The sequence below is a fragment of the Notothenia rossii genome (assembly GCF_949606895.1).
Source record: "Notothenia rossii genome assembly, chromosome: 7".
Taxonomy (NCBI): Eukaryota; Metazoa; Chordata; class Actinopteri; order Perciformes; family Nototheniidae; genus Notothenia; species Notothenia rossii.
In genome coordinates, this window is record NC_136905.1 from 78,587,028 (window position 1) to 78,599,247 (window position 12,220).

The window sequence follows — 12,220 nt, forward strand, 5'->3', positions numbered from 1 at the left end:
CATTCAAACACACCTGACTGCTCAGAGGTTATTCAAACACACCCGACTGCTCAGAGGTCATTCAAACACACCAGACTGCTCAGAGGTCATTCAAACACACCTGACTGCTCAGAGGTCATTCAAACACACCTGACTGCTCAGAGGTTATTCAAACACACCTGACTGCTCAGAGGTCATTCAAAAAAACCTGACTGCTCAGAGGTCATTCAAACACACCTGACTGCTCAGAGGTCATTCAAACACACCTGACTGCTCAGAGGTCATTCAAACACACCTGACTGATCACACTGGATCTGCCGAACTCAAATTGTTTGCTGGTCATTATTTATATAGATTCAAAGGCTTTATTTGTCACATGCAAAAAATAGCTACAGCAAAAGTTTTGAAACGAAAATCTTGTGTCTTAGGCTACTCCAACAATGCAACGCACGATATTGTTTACAGAAGAAAAAAGACATCAAATAGTGCAATAGACAAATATTAAGTTAAGTGAAACTGTGGAAATGACAGCTGAAGGCCCTTTATTTTATTAATAATAAAAATAATAATAATAATAATAATAATAATAATAATAATAATAATAAGGAGTCCTCTCACAGGCCCGGTGCTCTCGCAGGAGTAGGAGGAAGTCCGCTGGACTTTGTGTTCTGGTTCAGAGTAGTCGCTGTCCAGGGAGTATGCATCTGGAGGAATGGCATAATCGCTCTCTGAGCTGATGGAGGACATGGACACACCTAAGAAAACAGGACACATTGCATATGTAAAGGTACAGAAAGTTTAAAAAGCAAACAAAGGATAAAAACACAGAAAACAAATGATACATTTCTTGATCCAGAGCCAGCGGGGAGCAGGAGGTTTGAGACAGAAGTTTCCCAAATGGAAAATCCAGACTGTGAAGTCACTTCGAGATATCATCAGTACGTGATGCTCAATGCATTCCTGCAGTTACTCTGCATTGAGTTGAAGTGGTGAATGTCTGTAGCTACTGAGTATGGAATGCCATTTAAGCCAAAATTAAATAAATAAATACATAAATAATTAAATAAATACATATATATATAAATACGCCTATGAAATAAATCCTGAAATAAATAAACGAGGCAATAAATATGTATGTGTGAGCTAACCACGCCCCGCCCATTTGCATATAAGGAATGGAAATGAGTCATTATGAAATACAAGTCTCTTGAAATAAATAAATGTGTCATTATGAAATAAAAGTCCCGTGAAATAAATAAACGTGTCATTATGAAATACAAGTCTCTTGAAATAAATAAATGTGTATTTATGAAATAAAAGTCCCGTGAAATAAATAAATGAGTCATTATGAAATACAAGTCTCTTGAAATAAATAAATGTGTATTTATGAAATAAAAGTCCCGTGAAATAAATAAATGTGTCATCATGAAATAAAAGTCCCGTGAAATAAATAAATGTGTATTTAAATGTACATTTATACATATTTATTGCATCATTTATTTATTTCAGAATTTATTTCATAGACATATTTATATATATATATATATGTATTTATTTAATTATTTATTTATGTATTTATTTATTTATTTAATTTTGGCTTAAATGGAATTCCATAACTGAGTGCTGTAGTCTGCTTTCCCTTCTTCTAATTCAGCTAGTGATTTCAAATGTATCTTGGTACTCTCTGTCCTTCCAATGCAGATTCTTCAAACTGCATACCATTCTGGTGAGCGGACACAATTCTGCCTATTCTGTGTTGGTTATCTCTCTGTTTGAATAGCATGGGGCAGAATGGTGCTCAGTCTGTCACAAATTACTTTACATTTCACTTAGCTTTTATCCAAAGACAGTGATCATACAGCTTTGGCCATGCCTACAGGAGCAATGTGGTGTTCAGTATCTTGCCCAAAGACACTTAAATGTCTAAAAAGGTCGGGATAGAACCACCGACCCTCCGATTGGTGGAAAACCACCCCTTGAGCTACAGCCATAGTTAAGGTTTTTTTTTTTTCTTCAAGGATTTTTTAATAACAGGAAAATGTGTTCATTTACAAACATGCATCTTTGCAGCATGAACTGTAATTATTCAGTTTCTCCACAAACATCCCTCCTTTAGCTAATGAAACACTTGATCTAAAATGATTTATCTCACACATGCTTTGTCCCTAATCGTTTTAAAGCTGTGTGGTTTTCCCTCTCTTAATTTGTCTGCCCTGTGCTCCTACTCACCTCTCTTGGCGGCTCTGGGGCTCCCGGGGACGCTGCCCTTCTTGTCGGGGATCAGGATGGAGGTGCGTAAACTGGCCAGAGAGCTGCTGTCGTCCTCAGACCCGGAGTCATCGTCAGGCAGAGGAACGCTGCTGATCTGAGTGGCTTTCTGAAACAAACATCGGAAAGAGTAGTGTTAAAGGTCACCTCTTCTGCAAAATCCACTTTTTCAAGTCTCTTCTACATCAACATGTGTCCCCTCTTCCTCGTGTCTCCTCTACATCAACACGTGTCCCCTCTTTGTAAAGAGACTCTGAACGTTTCAGGAGAAAAGATTCTCTCTCTTTTTTTCCTGATCCATTTCTATAAAAACCTGTCTGAAAATGAGCTGATCAGATTTTGACCACTTTATGATGTCATAACGATGTTTTGTCTTGTGTGACCATTAGCCAATCACCAACCAAGGTAACCCCCCCCCCCCCCCCCACCTTATCTCCTGAATCTCCTCCTAGAGCACCATTGAGTTCTTTCTAACCAAATCTCTCTCAGAGGGGCGTGGGGAGGGGCTCCTTATTTTCATCTAAAGTAACAGACAGAGAATCAGCACTTTGGAAACAGGGCTGAAACAGAGGGGGTTATGGGTAATGCTGCAATGATCTGTCTGGTGTTTGGAGCCATGTTTTGTATATATCTGAAACCTGTAATATATTGATGAAAAACAGTATAATAGGAGACCTTGAAGTAAAACACAACCTAAAACAATAATATCATGATAACAAAGAATATTTCACTCACCCCTTTCAGTGTGGTGTAGACCGGTACATTGATATTCTTGTAGATCAGCTGGGTGAACGGACCTGCCGCTGGATATTGGGGTAAAGTAGACCCTGCAACATACACATTTTTTATTCAGAATTTTTTTACTGTAGTTTTTCTTATGAAATCTACACAAAACATAGCAGAGCATTTGTTTAAAAATATTTAAAATGTGTAAATATAACAGTGGTCACAAATGAAAATGAAATTTAAAAAAATGCCATTGTAATTTTTAAGTCTGAATAGCTGCTAAGGAGGAAAAAGAAAGTATATCTTATGTATCTATTTGAAGTTCCATCCACTTAGGAGGTAATGGTTTTGGTTTCCCAAGCAGGATAACGGAAGAACTACCGGCCTAATTGTCATGAAAGTGGGGGAAATTATGTAACATGGGCCAAGTAAGAACCCATTAGATTTTATGGTGGATCGAAATCAGGAGGCGGATATAATAATTATATTTCTTTTTCAATGATATTGAAAGGCAGGGCATTTGGCCTTTGAGAAGGTCTTGGCTCTCAGAGTGCCACACATTTGCAGCAGGAGAAAAGTACACGAGGGTTACTGAAAGATAAGTAGTCTTGAGCATATTCTTTTTTTAGATCTGGCCCTTTGTATTCAATTTGAGATCTGAACACTCCGACAGATGCACCTTAAGGCACAAACATGAGAGGAGGCTGAATGAACCACTTGGCAGTCAGAGAGCTGTCAGACCTCGCTGTCTGCATCCTGACAAAATGGAAGATGTCGGGACAGAACGCACCGCAGTAATTACACCCAGACCACCTCCTTTCATCGCGGCTGATTAAAAAGCTGCTTCTCCCTCAGCCCCTCTTTACCCCCCCCCCCCCCCCCACTCTTACGCTCGTCCTCGGCTCTTTAAAGAAAATAAAGGGAGCCTCCTGAAGAGAGAGCGGCCCACACCTGTGCAGGTGTGTGTAGCCTCGGGCCGGAGGAAGTGACATCAAAGGCGGCTCTGACGGATCCAAACCAACCACACAGCTGAATGACATGTCACTTCAGAGTAATGACTTCTCTCTACACCACCCAGGCTCATGCAGAGTTATTTATTTTAGATTGTTTGAATTACTTTATTCTTACATCTTTAATGGCTTTTTTAATGGGTCCTAAATAATGTTTTTCTTTTTAAATGCTTTTAATATATTAAATGAAGGAATTGTAATTATCTAGTTGAAATATGCAGTATAAAGAAACTCGCCTTTACACATGATGAACTTATTTTCTTTCTTTCTATTTGCATTAAACGGACAATAAATGGATGTTAAAGGAAAGTGAATGGCTAGTTTCAGTCTGCGGGGGACTCACCTCGCCCGGGGCCCCTGGCTCCAGGACTCGCCTCTGATACTCTCATTCCTGACTTTGCCACAGCGTAGATCCGACTCTCCTGCAGAGAGAACAAAGGCAGTTATATTCCCCCCTCACTCCACTCAAACATTCAATATAAACACTTTCAGACGGTACAATATTATGTCTTCATTAAAGGAATAACATTTCGGGAAATACACTTGTTCACAGTTTTCAGTACGATAGATAGGGGTACTCTCATAGGGGTACGGTACATCTGAAGTTATACTGCTACCAGCTGGTCAGCACACCTCTACAACTCACTTATTTACATATTATATATTTCTTTGTTAAATCTGTGTGAATAAAATAATTTGTAATGTTACAGAAGGTATTGATGGGAATATTTTTAGTAGTTTCTAAAATTGCAAATGTCTCCCCCTTTTTTCAGTCTATGTGCTAAGCTAAGCTAACTGACTGCTGATCGCTTCATATCTACTGTACAGACATGAGAGCGGTATCAACCTTCATCTCTCAAACATCCTACGCTCCGGGCAGTGGCAGCTACAAAAAGTTATTGCTCATGCTTGCATGTAAGACTCAAACAAGACTCATACCCATGAAGGGAAGCGGTGTAACGGAGGTGTTGGCGGAGGATCGAGCTGATCCTGTTCGTCTGGGAGTCCCACGGAGGAGGAGACCCCCCCCCGGCACAGCTCCTCTAAACCAGACCCCTCCACCACCCCGTCCATGCTGTCAGGGAGCCCATCATCAATGTCCGTCTCCTCCACAACCTGCGAGAAGGGCGAGGTGCCCGAGCTCTTGAGGGTGGAGCAGGTGGAGGAGGGGCTCATGATGTCGATGCTGACGTTGAGCTGGTGCAGGCGGTCCAGGCCGGGCTGCGGCTGGCTGTAGTGCTTCTTCACCAGCTGGATGCTGTCCCTGGGGGTGAGGGGGGTCCGGACTTTAGGGAGCGTCATGCTGGCGCCGGATTGGTGAACTGAAGGATTGGGGAAGGGGTTGTTGGTGGAGGGGGAGCGCGACAGGAGGGGGCTTTTGGGGGTTATCCTGAGGGACAACTCCGGGGAGCTTGGGCCGTGGGCCATCTCGTAGGCTGAGGAGGAAGAGGAGGAGGAAGAGGAGGAGTGGAGGCACTGAGAGCGGAACTTGCTGTTGAGCTCATCTGAGGAGTTGTCTCTATCAGAGCCTCCTGTCGGACCCTCGGGGACCACCAGCTGCTCGGGACCACTGTTAGACACCGTGTCATGGGCCCTCAGGTCCCCGAGACAAACCGCTTTACTGCTCTGCTTCACGTCTGAGGAGACACAATCAAAAGATTTGAGAAAAAGATAACACGGAAGCATACTTGCCAACCCTCCCGATTTTCGCGGGAGACTCCCGATTTCATTGCCCTCTCCCAGTTTCCTCCCGGGGTCATATTTCTCCCGATTTCTGACAAAATCAGATTTACTCAGGACTGTTTCCACTCGGACTTTAATACAGCTACACCATTCTTTGGTTTCCATGGTAGCGCGTCTCTTTAGTAGCATGCGCAACTGAAATTTTGAGAGGGTGAGGCGGAAAACAGAACAAGAATCGACAACTATACCCTCTGCTCACTCCTTTCCTGAAAAATACAGGTCCAGCCCACACACATGCCCCATCAAGGATGGTGCTACAGGCTGCAAGACAATGCACTTACAACTACAATAAGCATTTGTAGATGTTAATCTAATACAGCCCCACCCCCCCCCGCGGTGGTTTTGAAATGCACCCGATTTCTGAGGTCTCAAGGTTGGCAAGTATGCACGGAAGAAACAATGTTTGTTCATTCTTATGAGTAGCAGGGTGTGGAAATGCATCGTGTCACATGTACTGTACATCACTATATAAGTAAATATGGATCCAAAAATGGTTGATATCGTGTCTTTGCTTTAACATTGAGTAATTTTAATACATCCAAGCAGAATGCCCACACAAAGGATCAACTTGTTGACGATAAGAGATGCGTTTAAGAAAGTTATTAGTGAGGCACCAGATGATGATAATTACAAAGATTAGTGTTTCAACAATAAGTTATTTTTGAAAGGTAATTTATAAGGAATGCAGCAGGATTCATGAACATGTTCTATGGTTTGAGATAACATGTGTTAAAATGCTTTTTATAAACACTAAAACTATTTGCTGAGAAGTTATTTACTTTACTCTGTAGAATAAGCAAAACACTTGGGAAATCTTCAACTGGATTTTGGTAAGGCTTTCATTATTGTTGTGTTCCAGTCATGTGATCGACCACATGCCTCAAAGGCTTCCTGCTTCCCTTCCCCAGAGGATATAAAGTAAGTGCAGCACACCTGTGGGCGAGGTCTTGATGTGAGAGGCTCCTCGGGGGCCGGCCTGCCTCCAGCAGTCCTCCGGTGCAGGTGGGGTCTCGGGGCAGCTGGGGGGAAACAGCGGGCTGCTGGGCACCAGGTGGTTATCTATTACAGGATAGGTGGCAGGAGATCCAGAGGAGGCGTGTTTCTCTAAGAGAGCTGCAGGAGAAACACAACACCTGTCACTCAGTCTCTCTCCACTGGAGCTCTGGGAAAATATCGTAACAGAAACATTCAATCCCTACGTGTCTACATGACCTTTTACTGTACAACTGCTAAAATAATACTGACAATATCTGCTATATTTGAGCAGGAAATAGGAGTGCATTGCCCAAATAAACAGTGTACAAATCAATGAAAATCGAATGAATACATTTACTTTATGAATTGTAATCTAATACTTAACTACTGGCTACATTTACAGCAGACATTATATTTAAAAAAAATTGTAAACGTATTTACTTTGTTTAATTTACTATTAGTGTTGGACTCTCATAAAGATCGTGGATGGGATAAGCTTAGAAAGAACATTAAATTTTTTGGATGCAGCACTCTGTGAAAATCATACAAAAGAAAGAGTAGAGTATTTGTTTTGTTTTTTAAGTAGTACCCTGTATAGTATAATCAGACTTGAAATACGTAAAATGAAAACCTAAAAGCTTTTCACTCTTTCCAAATGAAGTTTCTTCTGTCGGTATTTACCTTGTAGTTTGTCCTGCAGCAGCATTATCTGTTCTGTCTGCTTCAGGTTGGCCATTTTCAGCTTCTGGTTCTCTTGCTCCATCTGCAACAAAGCACACGTAATTATCTTAAACAGCACTTTTTACACAACGTTTATAGTTGAAACAATAACATTTGTTTCTATCTTTTAAATGAATATTGTAATTTTAGTTTTTATGCAAGTGTTATGACCATACATGCCAACCCTGAGACCTCAGAACTCGGGAGCATTTCAAAACCACCGCGGAAGGGGGGGGGGGGGGGGGGCGGGTGCTAGCCGGAGCTGTTAGAACTGTTAGCGCCGGAGCCTCGCAGCAGAAATGCGGGAGCAATATGACCCCGGGAGGAAACCGGGGGAGGGCGAAAATCGGGAGGGTTGGCAAGTATGGTTATGACTCTTAGAACTACTTAGTTACAGAGAAATGTGTCTTCATTTCTCATTTCTGACTGTTTGTAACCAGCTATATTTAAACATTTCTTGTTTCCACAGATGTCGTCTCTCAGCTTGGTGAGGGCTTCCCTGAGTCGGGGTGTTTCTCTACACGTGTGAGCTTACCTCTTTAAGCTTAAAGGTGACCCAGTCTTTAATCTTGGCCGCCTTCTCCTCGATAACTTTGGCCTCCTGGGCTCTGACTAAGATCTGCAGACAGAGGAAACAGGGTTTTTGGATTATTTAACCTACACTGTCTGAACATAAATGGACATGTCTTTCTTTATCTGATGCTCCATCCTTACCTGTTTTTCCAGCTGCACCTCTAATCTCTTTATCACAGCATCTTTTTCTTGAACCTGATTGGTCAGCTCTTGATACTTTCTGTACAACGAGCTCTCTGATTCGCTGGTTTGTATGTTTGCAGACCTCAGTTTTTCTTCCATGACATGGATCTGAAAAAGAATAATTAGAGGAGTTCATTCAGGAGCACGCTGCACGGCCAAAAGAAAGCTCAAATTAGCACGCTCCGTTAAGTTTTGATAGACACCAGACAAAGTTGGGAAGAAAACACAGAGAACACTTTTTGCTAACTCAACACAAGAAAGGGCTTTCTAAGCTCTCAGGTATGTGTTGTTTTCAAAGAAAGGGAACCATTAAATGACCACCTACAGAAAACACCTGGAACGGCCAGTAATGACAGCAAATGGGAGAATAAACCCAACAGAGACAGAGTGTGTGTGATATCTACTGTAAGCTATGTATTACCCTTTGTTTAGTCCTAGTTTGACTTCTACTCTATTCTAGATGAACACAAATGCGAAGTCTAACTTTCTGACTTCTGGATCCCAATTTTAGGATTTCTTCTGATACCACTCAGCTTTACATGAACATTTATTTTTGATCTTGAAAACTTTTTTAAGTTCAAAGTCCACTTAGTAGCTTTTTCTAGAGTTTTCAGCCATCTTAATATTACGTTTTTTACTTTTTTAAAAGACAGTTCAAGTTTTTTACAAGCGGTTAAGCCCCGCGTCACACTGTCCCGAAATTGACACCCGATGGACACACGATAAAGGAAATGTTCAAATTCGGCTCTGATCGTAACAACATCGGGCCATTCGTGAGGGCATCTTAAGCCATCGTATGACCGCCTGTGGAGTTTCTCAGGCTCCGCCAGCAACTTTGTGAGCGGCAACTTCGTGAGGCACTCGTGAGGGCATCTTGTCAATTCGTGTCATCTTTTTATTTATTTTTTTATTTATTCAATTATTTAACAGGGACAGTGCACATTAATGAACATTTCTGTAAATGTGCCAGAGTTAGCCAAGAGGCTATTTTTCATCTGTAGTCCCTGGACAGATTTTAAAAGTCAACCTAAAACACATTTCATTTTAAACAAGTAAATACAATGCATTTAAAACATGCAACAGACATTACTGGGATACTTAAATAAAACAATTTAAAATACAGAACATTAAAACAAAAGAAATAAAACAAAACAAAAGAACATGTTAAAACACAGACAGCGGGTTGTAAGGAGCAGAAGATTGGGTCAGTGCCGGCAGACCTGATTCCCCACGAACCATATTTTGAGTTTTGATTTAAATAAAGTGAATGTGGTCCGGTCTCTGATTGGAGGTGGGATTGAGTTCCATTGCTGAGCAGCTTTAACAGAAAATGAAGACTTTTTCTGAGTGGAATAATGCAATCTCCTCTCGCTGCACCTCTTGTTACCCTAGTTGCAGTTGTGCGTATGTTAATAAACTGTCTAAGAGGAGGTGAGGTAAGGCCGTGGACAATCTTGTAAAAAAGGCAAGCATTTGCATGTTTAATGAGGTTTTCCCAGCTTAGCAAGTTGTATTTTTGGAGTATTGGGCAGTGATGCGAAAAAACAGATTTTTTGTCCAGTATATTGAGTGTTTGTTTGTACAATGACTCCAGTGGTTTTAATGTTGTTGTACTGGCATGTGACCAGGTAGTTAAACAGTAGGTGATGTGTGAGAGAACCGTAGAGTCTGTGTACATCAGAGATGCCTCAATTGACATGTAATCTCTGGTAAAGCTAAAATTCGACAGACTGAATTTGACCCTATTACATATTTTTTTAACCTGAGCCTTGAAATTGAGTGTTGAATCAATCATGAATCCAAGGTATTTTTATTGTGACACCACCTGTAGCCTCTCCCCTGACACAAAAACATCTGGCGCAACACAAGAGGACTTTGTTTTGGTGAAGAAGATGCATACTGTTTTACAAATATTTAGTTGCAAACAGCATTGTTCCAACCAAGTTGTTACATGAACCATGATGTTTGTCAGTTCATTAGCCACTTGTGTCATATTGCTTCCATGTACATATATTACAGTGTCATCTTCATACATTTGGATGTTTGTGTCAGGACATACAGATGGTAAATCATTTATATAGAGCGAAAATAGTAATGGTCCCAGGATTGAACCTTGTGGGACCCCTGTCGAAAGATGAAGGTCAGCAGATTCATGATTTTGAACTCTCTCTCTTCGTGTTATCATCGGTGCCATCGGGCATTCGCCCTCACTCTGATCGGGGCAAATGCCCGATGGCACAGATGATAACAAGATGCCCTCAGGATGGCCTTACGAAGGGCAAAATTGACACACGAATTCAACACGAAAATGAACCTTCGCAAGGTCCTTCGGCAATTTTTTGGAATGCCAAAGATTTTGCCAGCACGAAGTTGCTGCCGGAGCCTGAGAAACTCACAATTTCATATTCGTGTGTCCATCGCGAGTCAATTTCGGGACAGTGTGATGCGGGCATCATGGTTTCCATCAGCCATGATATCAATGTTACCAAAATATTGAATACAATCCAAGAACTTAGAAAAAGTGTGACAACATAGTCCAACATGGTAAAAAACACAAGCCGTTTATACAGGTTGTAAACAAACAGTTTATAGGTAAATTAGCACAATGACAAGTAGTGGTCAATTTTACATTAGATTTATTTTCCAAATGCTCTTGTCCAAAGTAGGCTGCATAAAGAGCACTCAAATTCAAAAGGATGAGTGTTATTGATTAACATTTTAATTAAAAAGGTTAACAACTAAGAAGCAAGTTAAGCTAATTTGGAAGTCTGTTAGAAACCTGTGTGATCATGTGACCACTCGTGTTTCTCACCCTGTTGGACTTCTCTTTGGTGATATTATGGAAGTATCCTTTAATATTTTACAAGCACCTGTTTCTCAGCACTCTCAGCTCGCTGGTCAGACTCGATCACCCTCTGCTCCAGCTCCTGCATCTGGGAGAGAGACAGAAGAGTAACATGTCATTTAAAGAAAGAAAAACACCTACTGTGCAGCCAAGAGCGACAGGTTCAATGACCGGCTACAGAATGACTTATTACACCGATAGACCACCAGGCACACACACACACACACACACACACACACACACACACACACACACACACACACACACACACACACACACACACACACACACACACACACACACACACACACACACACACACACACACACACACACACACACACACACACACACACACACACACACACACACACACACACACACACACACACACACACACACACACTCCTATAATCACTATTTTGCCAAAGGGAAGACATTTAAAAAATGAATGTAGTGGGAAGCTTTAACAAACCAACTTAGATGAGGAAGAACACAATTATTATGAAGAACAACTTGAAGAATGAAAGAAATGGAAATATGATTATTGCAGGAAAAAAAAGAGGGTAAAGTCTTAGCCGCGTCAGACAGAAGAAGCAGCACAAGAAAAAAAATAAGTTACTCTTTAACAAGAAGGGGCACTTTAAGCAGGAGGGCACAGAGAGCGGAGAGGCCCTCAGGAGGCGGGACATCTCTCCAACGCTGCTCAAACACAGTGTGATGAAGAATGCTACTATGTGTGTGCACAAGCTTGCGTCACCTTTTGTGCAAGCATGCATACTCATGCTTTGAAAGGCAAACACTGTCCATCCTGCAAGTATGCACACATCTGCAAGTACCTTCTCTCGCAGCAACACACACAGAAGTGCATGCACAAAAATGCTCACACACACAAGTTCAACACAGGACTCCCTTTCTTGTGAGTTCAGTGACCCAGGTGAAAGGAGAACAAACACACTAATGGATCCACTCTACTGCAGAGATGTATTTGAATTCCTCCCGTCATCTTTGTTTCCCTTTCTTTTCTCTCTCTCCCTTCACGTCACCTCCGTAAAAGGCCCCCTGATTCCCAGGATCCTCCACTCTCCACATTTGAACGCTCCCTCACGGCCAGATTAACACTCACTAAAGCCAGAGCGCATGTTGATGGTTAGTGGTTGGATGACTCCTTATCTTGAGGTCAAAAACCTTCATTGTGA

The 12,220-nt window shown here is 41.6% G+C and overlaps 1 protein-coding gene across 9 annotated transcripts in view; it reads right to left on the reverse strand.

Annotated features, from left to right (window-relative positions):
• Nucleotides 1-12,220, reverse strand: part of plekhh1 (pleckstrin homology domain containing, family H (with MyTH4 domain) member 1) — a 168,726-nt gene that overhangs the window by 15,099 nt on the left and 141,407 nt on the right. For all 9 annotated transcript variants that reach the window (XM_079692024.1, XM_079692023.1, XM_079692021.1 and 6 more), the window contains 10 exons: nt 11,048-11,110; nt 8,136-8,285; nt 7,957-8,040; nt 7,383-7,464; nt 6,660-6,839; nt 4,923-5,620; nt 4,327-4,405; nt 2,983-3,074; nt 2,209-2,356; nt 598-734 (listed from right to left, as the gene is read on the reverse strand). In XM_079692024.1, coding sequence (XP_079548150.1) covers nt 598-734; nt 2,209-2,356; nt 2,983-3,074; nt 4,327-4,405; nt 4,923-5,620; nt 6,660-6,839; nt 7,383-7,464; nt 7,957-8,040; nt 8,136-8,285; nt 11,048-11,110 — 1,713 coding nt within the window. The remainder of the gene's footprint in view (nt 1-597; nt 735-2,208; nt 2,357-2,982; nt 3,075-4,326; nt 4,406-4,922; nt 5,621-6,659; nt 6,840-7,382; nt 7,465-7,956; nt 8,041-8,135; nt 8,286-11,047; nt 11,111-12,220) is intronic.